The sequence below is a fragment of the Pseudopodoces humilis genome, chromosome 9 (genome assembly GCF_049639895.1).
Source record: "Pseudopodoces humilis isolate 2021_Gansu_Grassland_sample_001 chromosome 9, ASM4963989v1, whole genome shotgun sequence".
Taxonomy (NCBI): domain Eukaryota; kingdom Metazoa; phylum Chordata; class Aves; order Passeriformes; family Paridae; genus Pseudopodoces; species Pseudopodoces humilis.
In genome coordinates this window covers 27,350,906-27,368,764 of record NC_142208.1, presented here as the reverse complement: position 1 = coordinate 27,368,764, position 17,859 = coordinate 27,350,906, and the positions used below count along the sequence as shown (strand labels likewise).

Here is a 17,859-nt window from a genome sequence, read left to right as displayed (position 1 = left end):
GCATAGCCACAAGTAATTCACACAGGCTTTATCTTGATTGTGCAGTCTCAATTTATTTTATCCTGTATCCTTAGGATTGACAGCTAAAGTTTTACACTTAGTAGCATCAAATTCGTAAGTGTAAAGGCTTTAACACTGCCATTTCATTTGAAAATGTGCAAAAACTGATCCAGTGCCTCCTAAAGAATAAACTGTGTTTGCTGTAGACATTTGTATTTTGCAAACCAGTTGATACCAGATTACTCATTTTCATTATAAACAACTTGTACCATGTGGTCCGGACTAGGAACAGGAAATTCACTTCTGTGTTTGCTAAACAGATGTTAGCATGAATTCATACTGAGTTCAGTCTGATTGCAGATTAATCCACAACAGGTCACAGCGGAGTTCATAGTTTCAGCAGGAAAATAAGATTTGGTTTTGACAGTCAGAAGTGCATAGAGCTGTCTTTTAAAGGCTGAGGTTCTTGCATGTTTTTGCATTTCAGTCACAGTCCAAGCAAGATGAAAGTTCTGGCTTTGCCTAGACAGTTGAAGCTCAGTCCCACACGATGATAACACTGCTGGTTGTTAGTTATACGACAGCCATCTTCATCCACAAGTCATTTTTCTCAGGTACTAGAAACAAATAGATTTAAGTTCCTGTTCCCCTCCATTCAAGCCTGTGTTCACCATAGGCTATGTAGTGTCACAGATTTAGCTACTCCATGCAGTCTAAATGAAACTGGCCATTTATTCCTGAGTAGATGAATAAAGGGCCTCAATCTCCTTCTGGAAGTATTTCACAAGGTCTCCTCGCTTTGCCTTCAGTGTTGGTGTCAAGAGACCATTTTCTACAGAGAACAGCTCTGTGTGGAGGTACAGGTCTTTAACCTATTAAAAGAAAACAATTTAGTGCATGATGCATAATTAGAAGACAAACAACAGTTCTTCCCAGCTTCCTTTGGCAAGAATTCAGTCCCAGTAGATCCAGTAATTAAACTTTTTTTGGCTGACCACATCAAGAGGGTGAATTCCACAACAGCCCCTAAAGGCTATTTTGGACCTCCACTTGATCTCTTGGCAATTGTTACTGTTGCCCTTCACAGCCCCTGGTCTCTTGGTGCAGAGACAGTCAGGCAATGTTTCACTGGCTGCTTCAATCGGGTGTCTGGGGCAGCTGCCTCAGGGCCCCTCCTGGCACAGCAGAAGCAGGAATGAAGACTTCCCAGCCACTGTGCTAGCAATACAGGTGCTAGTGACAAACGGGATTTGAAAGCACTCACTTGTTCAAAGGATTTTAGGCCAGCCTCTCTCCCCAGTCTGATCATGTCATCTAAAATAGCTTTCTTCACTGCCTAGAAGAAACACAGCAGAAGCAGAGTGGGTAAAGCTGTCATTCTGTAATTGCAGCTCAAAACCATAACCATTTGCCCAGTCAGGGAGAACTGAGGATGGCAAGAATACAGATTTCAGCATTCAAGATTTCTCATATTAAGGCCACCACAAAGTCATGTCTATCTTCTCACTGGTAAAGAAGCAGCGATAGCCCTTGAGACAAAAAACAGCTATACTGAGTTCCAGTTTTTGCTGTAAGGCTGCTTGCATGACTCACCCAGCATTAAACCAGTTCAAATTACTGAAAAGAGGTGGATGGAACAAAGAGAAATGTAGGAGTGAACTTGGAATTAAATATTGTCTCTAACCCACTAAACACAAAGCCACTCACAGGGTTTTTGCAGAGCTCTTCAAAGGAACCTTTTACTCCCATTTTTGCTGCAAATTCTGGAAGTATCTCAGCATCAGGAACCACTATACCTATTAGAAAAGACTGAAAACAAGTGGAAATAGTCAGGCTGAGACTAAGATAAGGCATACTAAATGTCTTCTTGAGCTTGCTTGTGGGCAGTGTTTCTATGACAAGTCACATGTACATCTCCATGCATTATCAGAGTTTCAAAGGTAGCTATGAGGATTTCCAAGTCACTGAGAGTTGCGACAGCAGTAATTGAAGTACTGACACAATTTGATATGTGTGCTGAATGATCCAGCAATTACTTTTGGCTAGTTTACAGATTTGAAGACTGGCCTCTGCTAGCATAGGTAACACCTCAGTGGCAAAGGAATGGGGAAATGCTTCTGTTGTGCAGAAAGGCTGATAAAATTTGGGTTATTCAGCCTGGAGAAGGTTCCAGGAAGACTTTTCTGTGGCCTTTCAAAACTGAAAAGGTGCTTGGAAGAAAGATAGGGACAAATTTTTAGTCGAGCTTGTGGCAATAAGATAAGAGGTAATGGTTTTAAACTATAAGATAGTAAATTTATGTTAAATACTGGGAATTTTTTGAAAGCGTGAGGGTGGTGAAAGAATGGCAGAGGTTGCCCAGAGAGGTGGGAAATGCCCCATCCCTAGAAATATTCAGTGTCAGGCTGAATGGGGTTCTGAACAACCTAATCCAGTTGAAGATGTCCCTGCTTATTGCAGGGGCTACTATTCTGTGAATTCAAACTGCACAGAGCTGACCTGACATACTAATCCCACACAAGCACGTAATTAGCCTTTACCCAGCTTGCAACAATGCCAGTTATCACTTGGGAAGTCTGTAGGTCTGAGAACATCTTCCTATAAACACAGCTCTCTTAGGAACAGATTTTGTTCAAAGACTCTTGTACGTTTGTGCCCTGATCATCCAGAACTTGTTGTGGGAGAAAGTCTTCCAGGATACTCATTCCTAACATTACTTACCCTCAGACTTTCCCCATGTACAAAGACCTGGGCTACAGGAGCACTTCCAATATAGACATTTTCTATCTTCTCTGGAGCAATGTATTCTCCTTGTGCAAGTTTAAATATATTCTTCTTTCTGTCAATGATCTTCAGTGTTCCATTCTAGAAGTTAAAAGTGGAGGTCAGTAGTTTGAGTCACTGTCTTGCTTATATGAGAGAAGATAAACAGGCGTTGTTTTGTTTTATGAAAGACACACCTGGAACTAGTCTAGCAACCATATACTGGTCTTTGGTTTCTACAGACAGAAGGGTTTGTCTAATTTCTCCAGTTACTTCAGGACATGATTAGGCAGCTCTTTTATTCTCCTCTGACAGAAACCAAGACACCATGTTATATCAGTTCTACACTGAAGAATAGTCTTAACTATGGGCCTAGCAGGTGTTATTTGATATCTTGTAACCTAATTGGTATTTGGAGCTTTGCCTGGAGTTACCTAGTGAATTTACTGCGTAGAGATTTTTATCCTAGAATTCCACCTTCAGAGATTACTGTGAAGTTACAGGAGTTCACATGCAAGAGATGATTTGTATTAAGCAGCTACTCACAGGCAACCATTTCCCTATGTCTCCAGTGTGGAGCCAGCCATCTTTATCAATTGCTTCTGCTGTCTTCTCAGGGTCTTTCAGATAACCCTTGAACACATTTGGTCCTTTAATGCAGATCTATAGCAAGTAGACAACACTGTTAGTCACCAAGTCTTATGTTTCAGTATTTTCCCGACATGCACAGGAGATGGTACCTACCTCGCCTTCATTGTTAGAAGAGAAGTAGCTCATTTCTTCCACATCATCTAGTTTTATGATATTACAAGCCAGAGGGGCTCCAACATGGCCTAAGAGAAAAAAAAAAAAAAAGACAAAACAAAAAACCAATTAAAAAAAGACTGTAGTGATAGTAGATACTTACTGGGTTTGTTCACTGCTTTAACAAGAATCAGTATTGTTTAAAGGAGTCTGGCATCAAATGTTCAAGCAAGTTGTTGCAATGCCATTTTCAGATAGTTAATATAGGACAAATATCAGGTAAGTATCGATGCTTAGAGCATTATTGGTGTAATCAACTACACCAGCCACGAACCACTAATGCCTCCTCAGGAGCCCCTCTCATAGATCCTGGTGTTCATTTGCATTTCATCCTCATTATGCTCTGCCGTTACTGTGTTGACAAAGATGGTGACTTGAGTCTGAATTTACAATCTAGTGCTGCTAAGATAAAAGTTAAATCTTCAAGATCCTTCAGGAAAATAGTCAAGTATCATGTCTAATATTTTGAGTAAAACATGCCATTTAGGAGACTAGTTTCTTAAGTTTCTTAAGGCCATTTAAGAAGTCCCTGTCCAGTTTGCTCAGCTCTCCCTATTCCTTTCGTATATTCTGGGACAAAGCCTAAACTGACCTATGACACTTTATACTGGGGTTCCTCATCTAGTTGAGTCAAGAATTTTAGTACCTATTAAGCAGACAGGTGACTGTTGCTACCAAGAATCACTTTGAGTACCCATGATTTAATTTTCATTAAACTAAAAGCATTAGAGCACCTAGGTTTGAGTGCCCTTTTAAGTGGACATCTCTGGGAGACTTCACAAGTCTCAGCTCCCATACCTGTTGTCCAGTCTCCAGGCATTGAGAAAGTGGATCCAGCTGAGCATTCAGTCTGGCCATAACCTTCAAAGATCTGTGCAAGAAAGGATGAGTATTCCTTGAACATCAAGTCTTTGGTGTGAAAGGCCTGTTTCAACTGTGCCCATGCTCAAGCCTTCTTAGGAAGGAAGCCAAAACAACCTTTGCCTTTAGGATATCTTGATCTTATTGGTGTAACCAGATGTTAAAGTTCACCTATCCAAACTTTACTTTGGTCACCTCATTTTCTGTTCTCAAATGTGCTACACAGGGAGCTCATTGATTGTCAGAACAAGCCACAGAACTCAGCGGCTTTGAGTGCTGCATGTTCCTATTTCTGCTGCTGTCTTCTCAGAGCCTACAGCATAGATTTTTGGTGGTGTAGTTTGAAGTGGGCCCTGCAGAAATTTTTTTCCTGTTATGGTTAACTCACATGAAGCATTCTGTAAATGGCCAAGACTGACAGCATTTTCCCCAGGAAAAAGCTGAGCTGGACCCCAGCTGTATCACTGGTCACTCATTTGTGCATAGTCAAACAGGGCTTACTTTAAAAGAAAACTCAGCTTACCTGACAGCCTAATGCTGCTCTAAGAAAGGTCAGGACAGAGGGAGATATAGGGGCTGCACCTGTCACCATGATACGCACTCTTCCACCCATGTTTTCCTACAAGAGAAAAAGAAGCCATCAGATCCTCCAATATTACATTCCGTAGCTCCCTCACACTTGGAATAAATAACTTACCTGAACTTTTTTGAAGACAACCTTGTCCCAAATGCTGTCATTTCGAATGATGCCCTGTTTTATTTCAGCCATCTTCATAAACACAGCAAATTTTAACAGGAATTGCTTTACTGGGGTGTTTGCACCACTCTGGATCTACAAGGAAAAGCACCAGTGACTCTTGGGTTTGACTCACATCTGTACATCTCATTCTTGCCTTGTTAAAAGGCACCAAATCTTACTTCAATGTTCTAGAGTCTGTCTTCACCACTGCGGTGTCTAGAAGGTGACCCAAAAGACAGTACTAATTCCTGTTACTGCTGAAACACTACAGCCATAGCTTTGAGGAACAGGGATCCTGTTAGCCTTGCATTTGATTCATTTGCATTACAAAAGTACACAAAGCTTTTTGTCTCTTAACAGCAACAAACTTAGCCCAGTCATTACTGGAAACACTGTCCTTACAGTCCTAGAACTCTTTCCATCTCCTCAGAAAGGATTAGAAAAAATTCTTCCTGCTAAGGAGTAATTAACTAGTGGTGATGTTATGACATATTCAATATTATTTTGTATTTGTATGCTTGCTTGGATAGCTAAAATTGTTCACGTACCTTGTCATATATTCTATTGAGCAGTCTTGGTACAACTGGAAATAGCGTTGGCTTCAAGGTTTTCATGTCATCTGTTAGCAGCCTGATATCTCCTTGGAAGAAGCCTACTTTTGCTCCACAGCTGTACATGACGGTCTAAAAATTGACCAGACTAACCTTAGTCACGAATAATTCTTAGCTTCACTAGCCCTAATTATAAGTCTATGAAAATATATAGCATAATTTCCAATGTCCAGTTATTACGTGAGTAGGTTTTGAGGACATACAGATTCCTAATATGTCTTTTACTATAATTTGATTTATAAAAGCTCAGCTGTATCTATCTATCTATCTATCTATATATATATATATGTACATACCTGTACAACTCTCTCAAACATGTGAGCCAAAGGAAGATAGGAAATGGCAACATCTGAACTTGAACACTCAATTGTGTTCTAGAGGGAAAAGAAGTAGATTAGCATTTTCTGTGCCTGCTTGAGTTACTTTTAAGTAGAAAGTAAATCAAATTTGGATCAATTTGAGTACTTTGAGACAGACACTTCCAGTGAATGAAGCAACTCAGGCTCAGGCTCATCCATCACCTCCTCAAGATTTGCAGCTGTCACTCAACCATACTAAATCAAAGTCAGTTTTATGTTTTGGCAAGACTTGACTAGATGGTTTTATATTCTTGATATTTAGGACTGACTCATTCTAGAATAACTTCTATGTAGAAGTCCTTGTTCAATTCAAACCAAGTTTCTTGCAGTAGTATTGTCTCACTGAAAAGGACACTTAGGAAAGCATCAATTTCTGGGAGTGAATGGTTTACAGAAAATGCCCACATTAAAGCTGGTTTCATGACTGAGGGACATCTCCTGCAGACCAGCTTACCTCTGTGCATCTAAGGATGGCAGCAGCATTTGAAACAATATTCTGATGTGTCAGCATGGCTCCTTTAGGATTACCTTTGGAGAGATCAAACAAGGTGAACTGTGGCTCTGATTGCTTCTGCTGGCAGTTTCCCATGTCTTGTTTGGCTCAGTTTGAGCTATCTCAGTACTAGGCTCAGTCCCAGCAGTTGTAAGAGATCACAAATATGCCCCATCTGGAGTGCTTTCAGTTATGGATATTACATAAAGGAGATAGCTACTGAAACAGCAGAGCAATTGGGAGTAGCATAGAGAATGCTGAAACAAGATTTTTGTTTTAGCCCCTGTGGATCAAAATACACAGTTGAACAACCAATCTCTTGATCATTAAGGCTGCATTTTCCATAGGGTAAGACAACATGAATTTGGCTTTTCTTGCCCCCAGTTCTAAGAAGCTTTATTGTAGTGCACTTGTAGTGACAGTATCCCAAGTAAAACTACAAGAGCAGTTTGGCATTGCTCTAATTTACTGGTTTACTTCCATATTCTTGGGAGTTTTTTACTTTTTAGGCAGGGAAGCTGCATGGGGAGGCTCTTTCAGTGGGGAAGCATCACTACAAATTCTTACCTGTGGTTCCACTTGTAAAACACACAACAGAAAGGTCTTCAGGCTTAGGAGGCTAGAGAGAAAAAGCCACATAAAGTCAGTGTGAGGATTATGATGGTTATCTGACAGTACTTACAATTCCTAAATGTGATGAATCAGGAATTCTGGTTCACAAAATAATCTGCCAGCCTTCTCTACTAGCAGCATAGCAAGAGGTCTTTCCAGAGACTAGTTTTACAAGTCTATAGCTGTTTCACAGAGATACTTACAACTGGTTCTCTGATGTTGTTTCTTCCCAGCTCCTGTGTTAGAGAAAAAACACAGCTTAACAGATGTGCACAATAGGTGAATAGATAATTGCATTTCAAATGCAACACCTGTTTTACTACTTTGCCTCTTGATAGTCTTGTCTCATTCAAGCAGAAACCTCTTCCTGAATCCAATACACATAACTCTGAAAAACTGTCTGCTCCAAGTGTGGAGAGGAGACATTTGAATGTGTGGAAAGTGATCAGAACTACTTAAGGAATTTGGAAGTCCTGAATGGAGAGGTTTCCTTTTATTTGACATAGGCCACATCTCTTTACACATATTCAAGCTTAAACCTAGTATTGGGATGTCTAAGCAGCCAGTAATTTGCATTTACAGTTCCAGTTAGACTCAACTGCCAGCTTAGGAGCCTGATAAATCCTGTTACAACAGTATCAAATTAAGCTAAGCAAGTCTTGGCTGTTCACAACACATGGGCACAGCTTTAATCAAGGGTTTGAACTCTGACACTCTGTTTAGCTGAAGATATCAAGTTTCAAAATGACTGCTCATCAAGATGTCAGGTACAGGCATGGCAACTGGGTAATGGTTACATTAAAGTGTCATTGCTGTCGCAGAAGATCAAGATGTTTAGCTGGCAAAGTATTACAGAAGCCTTTAGCCACCTACCTCAACTTCCTGTAGTGACAGAATTTCAATCCCCACTTTAGCTCCTCTGTCCTTGAGCTCTTTATCAAAGAGATCCATGAGAACAATAATCTTCAGACATGGGGTCTTTTTTTCCTCACAGTTCTTAAGCAAGACCTCTGCCTTTGCAGGCGTGTCACAGATCACCACGCCTATGTCAGCTACAGAAAAGAAATTATCAGAGGTTTATTTAGAAGACACAAAGCCAGTGACAGCTCAGCAGCACACTTAGAACATAACATTGGTTTGGTGCCATTTGCATTTGTTCATATGGATTCAGTGGCTGGCTTACAGTGCTGAGAATGTTCTTCCTACCATACTCAACTGATTGGGCAAACCTGACATTCTGGCAAGATGAAGTGAGGGCAAATGCTGAGGAGCTGAAGAGAAATATCTTCGCTCACAGTAAAGATGGGCATTTAAACTTTTGGTAATGCCATGATACTGTTTAGGTTTAGCCATCTTCCTGAAATCTAAAGAAATTAAGGCCCAATTGAAAGAGGTAGCTAAAGTTCTTGGGTCAATACTTTAGCTTCCCTGCAGATGCAGTTATAAAAGCCTTTTCCTTTAAATCAGCAGAGGAGCTGGATTTGCCTGAGCCTGCCAGTTCCCAGTTAGACTGATAAATCACAGCTGTGTAATCCCAAGACAAGACCTGTTTCCAAGGTTTACCACCATAACTGTTGAAGTGATTTTGCTTGGCAAATTATGTTTATGGGATGGATCCCAGACCGCTGTAACAACGGTGGATATTTATTTCCCTCATAACTCTCCTAAGACTGGGGGAAGAAATAAATCTGAAGATTTATTTAACTTCCTTGCCAGTTTCTTCCGTGATGGCCTGCTAGATGTTGTAGAACATGCAATAACCAGTAAACTGATTTAGGCATATCTTTACCCTTCCCTCCTCCACTCTTTTCATCCTACAACTTTAAATCAGACATGCACATCTAGTCTTAATTTACATGCAAGTCTGTCTGCATTGTCTAATTGTTTGGCAGTGTGGGAGTTCAAGATTGCAAAATCTCAAATAACAAATAGTTGAGCACTCTGACTGCAGAATGGTCCATAAGATCTAGCAGATCCTTCAGTGGTCTTGCAATCAAGACACTAGAAGACATATGAAGCCCACTGGATTCTTCCAGGCTGAAGAATGAACCATATGCACTGCAAAACAGCTTCACTAAAAAATTGTCTATAAGAGCAGTAGGTTAAAGCTACCCTGATTTTTGCAAATTCCCTTGAACTTAGCCCTCCCAAAACAAAGTTTACTAGAAAAATCTTTATGAAAGAGTGGAAGTCAACATTTACCTTTGTTAACAATATATACAATGGCCTCTGGTCCCAGAGTGTCATAGAGCGGAACAGCAACCATTGAATAGGTGTAGCAGGCATACTCTGAAATGATCCACTGAAGAGAGAAAACAGCACAGCTAAGGAAAATGAGAAGCCCTCAGTACAGGATTGCCTACAGACTTCATACAGCTTGACTAGCCCATGCACATGGCAGTGGGGGGCTATGGAAGGAAAACGTCTGTGAGAATGAGAGTTGTGAGAGGTCATTGTATGCTTGGAATAATATGTGCTCAGTCAATAAAAAGGGAATTGGGAAGGAAAAAGTTGAGATTGTTCCTTATGTGGCCTGAAGTTATTTAAATACAGACTCTCCTCTCACCCCAAGGTGTTTGATTAGTGTAGGAAAGAATACACAATTGTTGCTTACCTCTGGCCTATTCTGAGCAAAAATGCCAATAAACTGGTTTGATGATGGTTGGCATCCTTTTTGCAGAAGCCCTGATCCCAGGTATTTAGTTCTGTCCGAAACCTGCAAGATAGTTATTCCCCCACTTTAGTGTTACAAGGCAGTATCCCAAATTAATTCATCTGTCGTTTACATTACTCACCTGTTTATATGTCAGCCACTGATAAGGTTGCTTGGGTTTCCTGTAACCCAGACAGTCATCATTTCCTAATGAAAGAGTTCAGAAAAGCATTTCAAAGCTCAGTTGTGAAGCTGCATAACACTACAATAGAAACACTTAAAGTGGGAAATGTTTTCTGTCAGACTTTCAGGTAATTGCATGGAGAGCAGGTCAGTGTCCATAGTTAAGCACTTTGCCCAAACCAAGATTTTAAGACTGTTAGCTTTATCCTTACAAGCAATACTTCTAATATCTGGCGATATTTTTTCCATTGCACAACCCCTGTGAGGTTGAAATTGCTTGCATGCTTAGGCCTTGTGAAGTGATGTGCACAAATTCATATCTGTTGTAAACAGGCAGTAATTTCACAGGAAAACTCACATCATAAGACAAAGGAGAGGTGTTTCCCCCCCCGAAGTTCCTCTGATGCTTTGTATCTGCTGACTCTTGACTGAACTCTACCATCTTCAGCTTCTGATGTTTGTTCCTGCCCAGTATGCCAAATAAGACTAATGCTAAATTGGGACAGGGAGAAATACGGTCACTTGTCTCTCCACCCCACAGAAGAGCTTTTGCTAACCTGCATTATTACCACAGCCAAGATGCAAGGATGTTGGAAAAAAAAATTAGTTTACTTGTGATAGAAAAGTGCTAACTACCAGATGCAGAGCTTACCAGAAATATTCACTCCTCTCTGGAAAACTTCATACAGGGTTTTAGCATCTTCAAAGTAATAAGAAACCAGGTTATTATCTGTCAAGACTGCACCTCTTCTGGCTCCTCCCTAGGAACAGAGCATGGTTATGAAATAGTGCAGAACAGAAGAAATGTCATTTGTTCCTCAGCCATTCTCTCAGCAATCCCCTTTAAAGCATTTCAATAGCATTGCATTGTTAGGGAAGTCTTTCCCATTCCTGATTTTGATCGACTCAGTCACATGCAGAGGAATTTTCTAGATGGCCCACAGTAACGTTCAGTTACAGATTATTGAGAGGCCTTAACTGAGTGCTACCACTTGCCTTATTACATGAAGTCTAGCACCAGTTTCAAAGCTGATGCAGTGAAAATACAGGAAAAGGTGACAGCCAAAGCCATCTGGTGAAAAGCACACCTGACCCTGCTTGGAGTGAGCTGCTGTTTCACATCTTAGCATCTCAACACTTCCCTTTTCCCCACCACACTCTTGAGTTGTACACCTGGGAGAGAAGGCTGTGCACATCGGACAGGAGAGTTTCCACTGACACCCAAGGTCAGAATGGATCAGTATTCAGATTAAGCTCCAAAACAGACCATGCCCACAAGCAGAGAAAGCATTACCTCAATTCCTATTGACTGCTTGTTCAAGTCAACAGGAGGTAAAAGGGGTTTTGGCCTGCTTATCACCCACAGGAAGATGACAGCTCCAAAAGCGATGAGACTGATCAGTGCTGGTGTTGGGAGCGGTGAGAACAATACTTGAAGTATCCAGATCATTGTGCTGGATCAGTGGAGCCAGAGTTGAACCTGAAACAAACAGGAGATTTAATAGACTTGAGGTAGAAGCTTTAATTACCTATGAGCCATGGTTACTTAAGTAGCTTGTTAAACAATACTGCAAATCATTTCAGCAGTTTGCCCCTGGAGAGTCCTGGTACAATATTGAAGCACACTTATGTAATGTTTTAAGCCTCTTAAGAGATCTTAAGTCACCTGTCCCCATAAATCTTATTCTATGCTACATCCACCTCCTCAAAAAGCTGAAGCCTAATGAAGTCAAACAAGGAACAGATTATTTCCATCCTTAAGTAAACAAATCCGCCTGGAGAAAAACAGTATATAATTTCTGAAATCTATCTCCCCAGGTATAACCAAAAAATGCCTATGGTTCAATGATGTGAATTGTGGAAGTAAGAAAACTCCTCAATATTTTAAGTGTTCAGTAGGAAATGGTTTTGCTGAAATAGGAAGGGTATTATAATTGATAAATTACATGTGTGATACACCTACATATATGTCTGCAGGACAAACAGTATATTCATTTCCAGGTGTTTTTATTGGTCATGGTAGACAAATATTTCAGAGAGTGAGAGTGTGGTCAGCCAAAAAATCTAGCACAAATCAAAACTATGAAAGTTACTTTCCACTAGGAAGTGGTGACCTGGAAGTCAGCGTGTACAATGGAAGTCTAGCTGGGAAATACAGAAACAATTCTGCTGCTTGCATTCCCCAGGGTATCTTCTGTCAAGGGCAGGGAAGAAAAATCTGAGAATGAAGACTTTCATATAGAAAGAGAGACCTGAGCTTTCTTCCTTAAAAACAAGTACTTTTATTTCCAAAATATTTTTTAAGATTGAATTGCCAAGAGAAAGGACTGCTTTTTGTCTGAATCAACTCATACCTTAGCAACTTGTATTTGCTAGTGTCTAAAAATCTATGCAGGACACAGCGCCTCACACTTTGCAAGATAAATAACAACACTTTCAAAGTTCTTCGTACAGAATCAAAGGAACTCCATCAGTAGATAATATGTCAGCTATCAACTAAGTCCCTGTACAAGAAGAATACCCAGAGTCCAGACGCAATGAATTCCAGTTATACTTTAGATATAATTCCAATGAAGTTGAAGGTATTTTACAAACTGATAGGAAGCTCAGACGGGACCAGAATCCAGAATTTGAGTCTCTGAGCCCAGACTGAGCATTTAGATTACCTATATCTGTTTTACAGTTTTGTAGTTTCCAGTTGCAGTGTTAATCAGCAATCCTGATGTGTTCTCTGGAAAAAAAGTCATGCTTTGCCTGCTCAGTATCTGGATAAGAAAAGGTACCTCAGAGGCTTTTCATCAAGTCCAAGATGCCAGATGCACATCACCTACATATCTGAAAAATACTAACTCCCTAGTCCTGTTTTCTACTCTAAACCTTAGTTGCCACATGCCCTTCAAATTCCTGACCTTGGTTTCATGTACTGAGAGTCCAAAAAGATTGTGCTACAGACAGAAAGGCAGCAACTGCCCTTGGGGCTCTCTACTGATGGGCAATTCCAGTCAGTGGGCATATTAAAACTATGGGAGCACAAACCTGTTTGTAGTACTGCATATCACCAATCTTCCCACCCTTCCTTTGGGCCTTTACCAATTGAGCCTGGATTGAAAAAAAAAAAAAAAGAAAAAAAGCAGAACCTAAATTCAGGTCTGCTGATCACATTTACATTCAGTACAAAGCTACTTAGCAGTTTAGGTTTAGCACTGCTTGGGTTTGGAAGACTGAAGATTATTAATAAAGTGAATTTGGTGATCAGCTGCTCTTGACACTATATATATCTAGCCCATTAATGGAGCAGTCAGCAAGCAGCATTCTGAAATGATTAAACTGCATCTGGTTTGTTGTTTATACTTCCTGTTTCATGAACATGAGCAAGACACTTTTTTATAGCATGAGTACTGAGGCAGCTAGGTAGAGGCATCTCCATTCTCCATCATGAAAGGCTGGAGATACAAACTTCATTCCTTTAGCTCAGAGCCCACTACTAAATCCAAGTGACAGAGCAAATCACATTTGCACCATTTGTATGTTGGAAGCTTTCTAGACTGACACATCTATTCTCACATCTTTTTAGAAGGATGCCAGAATACTCAAGTTAAAACTCCCGTCAATAATGATTATTAGCAATCAGTTTAGGCACTTTTCCAGTCTTCTCCCATGCCCTGGTGGCAAAAAGGGGTTTTCACTCAGTGCATTTCACATGACTCTTTCCTGGTCATGAACTTTTTCAATCAGCAATGAGAGAATAGAACAATGTGGAGGTAACCAGAGACACCACATGCCTGTAGACTGCACCAGTTTTATTGGCTGAAGTGTGCTGTCATCTGCTTATTTTAATAGTTAAAAATCATCATATTTTAAGATGATTTCCCAGAAACAATGAATGATTGGTTGTTTTTAGAGTATCATGCTAGAGGTAAGAAATTTATATTTATATTTATATTTATATTTATATTTATATTTATATTTATATTTATATTTATATTTATATTTATATTTATATTTATATTTATATTTATAATATAAATAAATATATATTATATATACTTATATTTATTATATATAAATATATATATTTATATATTTATATATATATTATTATATTTATGGCACAAAGTCCTCTTTTTAAACTTATTTATATGGCTTACCATAACACTGTCTGACTAGGTCAGACAGATCAGAGCAGTTGTCACAAAGAGCTACTGTCTGTTACATGGACTTGTTTGACAGAAAATTTACTGAAGACACTTCTCTGACCTTTTTGTGATAAGGATCAGAGAACCCAGTAACCCCAAATGCTCCATGCAGCAGTAGACAAGTCACCGAAAATTTTTCCATCAGGGTATTTTCCTGTTTTCACTGACTCCCATGCAAAGTAGTTTGTATCAAGACATCTAGGAGGACTGAACACCAAGCCCTGAAGAATATGATTTTTTTGCTTGAAGCAAAGAACTCAAAGTCCAGAGAGAACACCTAATCAAGAAGTGATCATGAAACGCAGCAAAACTTTTGTCTTCAGGTTCTGAATTGATTCCACAAGTCTCTTGCATAAAAAGAAAGAAAGACCAGGCAGTAGTCTAATCCCATTGTAGCCTACCCAGCATCCCTGTAACTAGTCAAGGAGGATTTTCAGTTATATTTGAATGACTTTTTAATTGAAAGAAAGACCTATTGAAAAATTCTATAAAGTCTGGGAAGTATTATATGCTCATTAGCTTCTAGGGTTTGGTGGGTGTTTTTAGTAACTGTCTTCATTAGCCCACTTACAGCCCTGACTGAGACTACATGTGCTGGACTTTGCATATACACCCTTTAAAGATAGAAACATTAATGTTGTATAAAAAAAACCCCACAGATTCACAAAAACACAGATCTAGATAATACGAAACAATATGTGGCTTTTTTTCATATCTGAAAAACTATTTTCAATTCCCTTAATTAATAGAATAGTGACAGTGTTTTCTTTTACTTTCCAAGTGTTTCCACAAATGGGCTTTAGTCTCTTCTGTCAAAGCACATAGGGTGTGTTATTCAAGCTGTGGCAAGAGATTGTCAGCAAATTTGTCTCAGTTCACAGAATTAAGCCAGTTGTTTCCTATGCTGAGAGATTTTACTATTTGTCAATCCAAGTAGCTACTAATTTATCACTTCTGGTATAATTCAAATGCCACTTAATCCTGCTGCCTTCGAAGCAGAAAAGCCAGAGAGAGTAGAGGAATTTGTACTTGATAGACCTTCCTGTCCATGCTAAGAGAACAGTTGCAGCCTAGATCTGTTCCATGGAACAGCTACAACCAGAGTTTAACACACAAATCCAAGTGCCCCCGCATACATAATACCTGATCTAAATCAACTTAGTGAAAACTCAGTGCAGAACAAGAAAAATCAGAGCATTTTGGACAGACACCAGCTTCTACTGCAGGGTAAGTGGTCCCTTAAAAAGCTGCCTTTTTAAACATCAAGGGGTCAGAGGTGGTGTCTGAAACCCCTGAGTTCTGACAGCTCAACTCCCAGGGATACAAACTGCACAGGGTGTCTCAAACCGCCTGTTAAGCCTCTTGTGCAATAAGATGCTGGACAGTTGAAAGTGTACTTAGGTTGTCTGCCCTGATCAATGGTCAGGGATAAGATGCACTAAACTCCAGAGTCAAAGGCTTAGTTTTTATCAGAAGAGATTACAGTGATACCATTTACAGCTTTGAGTTCAGGAGTACTCATTCTCATTTCTACTGTACCTCCCCCTTTACAGTTATTCCATCATTACCTAGAAGGAATTAAAGTTATTCTCTATGCTCTCCATGTGAGGAGATTCTCCACTGGAAAATGGCTGATCTTTGTACTTTTTAATACATAAATACCAAGAAAAATCCAGTGACCACTGCAAGAGTTCATTATGGACAACAAAGCAAGCCCTGATACTTGCACAATTTTGGAAGCAACAGTGTGCAGTTCCTGGGAGAATGTCTTCTGGAGTTATGTATTTTGTATCAAGTTTGCCTAAGCTTTTGATGTGATCATGACATCTTTTTTCTCAGGATTAGCAAGGTTACACTGTCTGTTTACAAGCAGGAAAAGTGAAGTACAGCCACCTACACTATGTAACTAGTCAGTTACTTAACCATCAGTAACTCCCTCTTTCCATTTGCCTATGCAGTGCAGCTCTAGCCTGGTGTCATCCTGCAGATGTGAGCCAGTTCTTACTCCTTGGAAACTTTATATTACTCATTCCTTCTTATTGCAGCTGAAGGCTTGTGTGCCACAGGTTTAGGAACATCTAACTTTGAGCATCCAGAGAGAAGTTAAAGCACAAAAGCTTTGTGACTTCTGAGCAGAGCCATGCAAAAAATGAAGCAAAATGCTCAGTAACCTGCATTAAGCTCAGGATACACTTCAGTGAGGCTTTGCTTTTAGAGTACCTCTTCAGAGAGTCAGAGCCAAACAGTTCAAGCATCCTTTGATCTTAGCTGAGAAACACTTTGCTAGAGGGTGGGAAAGGACGAGGCCTCAGTAACTTGCTTTCAGGAAGTAAAGTGCTGTGGTTTCTAAGCCTCACTGATGAAACCTATTGGATTCAAGCTTTCAGTATATTTAAATAGAAAGACCATTTCTTAAATAAGGAATTTTACTGTATTGGATATTACTGTCTCTCTGTCAGGAGGGCAATAACTTCATGACACTACTTAGTACTGAGTTATTTTCTTAGATAAATTGAAAAGCCAAGCTTTTGTATAAAGATATCATCTTTATATCAGATTTTCTCCATGAAACTACCTACTCAGAAACATGCTCAACTGACCTTTGAAGTTTTTAAGAATTTAAAATATAGTCAGTATTGCAGGTTCTGTTACTGTTTATCCTACTGGATAATACAGGTTCACTTCTTGCAAAACATTCATGCATCAATACTATATTAATAGGTAGCTTTCCATAGTGATAGGGCATGGTATTAAGAGCAAGGACTAAAACTTGAAAGTTCGCATAGAACTCCTAAAAAAACTCGAATATTATCACTAGGCACCTTGGCCACATGGAGGAAAGGTAGCACTTAAAGTTTCTAGATACTAATGTCCATTACTCCATATTATCACAGCACTTCTATTATGAAGAACAAAGAACAAACACATATCTGAACTTAACTCAGCCCAAGGTCCACATTTAACTGATAGCACACTACCAGAGATTTCCTAGGAGGCTCCTGAAAAATTTGTTATCTTGAACCCTGCATCTAATCACTGCACTTGCACATTGGATTTAGTAAAGCCCATGTGTGTAACAACAAGCAAACTCATGAGCAATAAAACAAATACAGTAGAACTTCATTACTTACACAGAAAATATGGCACAGCACATATAGAGATGAGAACTGGTGGGTAAAGGGACCTACCATTTTGAATATAGGGTAGGAAATAAACCTCTTCTCCTTAAGTAAAAGGGAGCCTTAGTAGCACAGTACAAAACCAACACCACTTAGGTGACAATCACGTTAAAACTACAGCCAGTTTCCTCTCCCCAGTTTAAATAAATCAGCAAGCAGAAAAGCACATTGGGAGGGAACTTTAAAGTGGAGGAACTTGCATGGGGGAAACTGGAGTGAATAAAAAACAAAAAATAAAACCCAACAACCCACCCACAAAAGAGAGTCATTGAGCTTTTTTGTTTGTTAATGAAAACAGCTTGAAGTAGATCTAAATGAATTGCAAACAAAAACATTATGAAATTATATTTATAGTTTATTCTTTCTAATCTGTTTGTTATTATCTTCCCTATGTATTAAGCTGTAT

General features: G+C 39.5%; 1 protein-coding gene across 1 annotated transcript in view; it reads right to left on the bottom strand.

The window, feature by feature from the left end:
* Positions 1–27: 27 nt before the first annotated feature.
* ACSL5 (acyl-CoA synthetase long chain family member 5) overlaps positions 28–17,859 on the bottom strand; it is a 30,460-nt gene continuing 12,628 nt past the window's right edge. Inside the window, exons 3-22 of the mRNA XM_005520738.3 lie at positions 11,373–11,558; positions 10,731–10,839; positions 10,038–10,102; positions 9,857–9,958; positions 9,445–9,544; positions 8,116–8,294; positions 7,446–7,478; positions 7,198–7,249; positions 6,592–6,665; positions 6,075–6,152; positions 5,716–5,850; positions 5,126–5,260; positions 4,952–5,047; positions 4,366–4,438; positions 3,508–3,596; positions 3,310–3,426; positions 2,722–2,865; positions 1,708–1,809; positions 1,265–1,336; positions 28–872 (exon numbers count right to left, since the gene is read on the bottom strand). Of these exons, the coding sequence (XP_005520795.2) occupies positions 732–872; positions 1,265–1,336; positions 1,708–1,809; positions 2,722–2,865; positions 3,310–3,426; positions 3,508–3,596; positions 4,366–4,438; positions 4,952–5,047; positions 5,126–5,260; positions 5,716–5,850; positions 6,075–6,152; positions 6,592–6,665; positions 7,198–7,249; positions 7,446–7,478; positions 8,116–8,294; positions 9,445–9,544; positions 9,857–9,958; positions 10,038–10,102; positions 10,731–10,839; positions 11,373–11,528 (2,052 nt within the window). The 5' untranslated portion in view covers positions 11,529–11,558 and the 3' untranslated portion in view covers positions 28–731. The remainder of the gene's footprint in view (positions 873–1,264; positions 1,337–1,707; positions 1,810–2,721; positions 2,866–3,309; positions 3,427–3,507; positions 3,597–4,365; positions 4,439–4,951; positions 5,048–5,125; positions 5,261–5,715; positions 5,851–6,074; positions 6,153–6,591; positions 6,666–7,197; positions 7,250–7,445; positions 7,479–8,115; positions 8,295–9,444; positions 9,545–9,856; positions 9,959–10,037; positions 10,103–10,730; positions 10,840–11,372; positions 11,559–17,859) is intronic.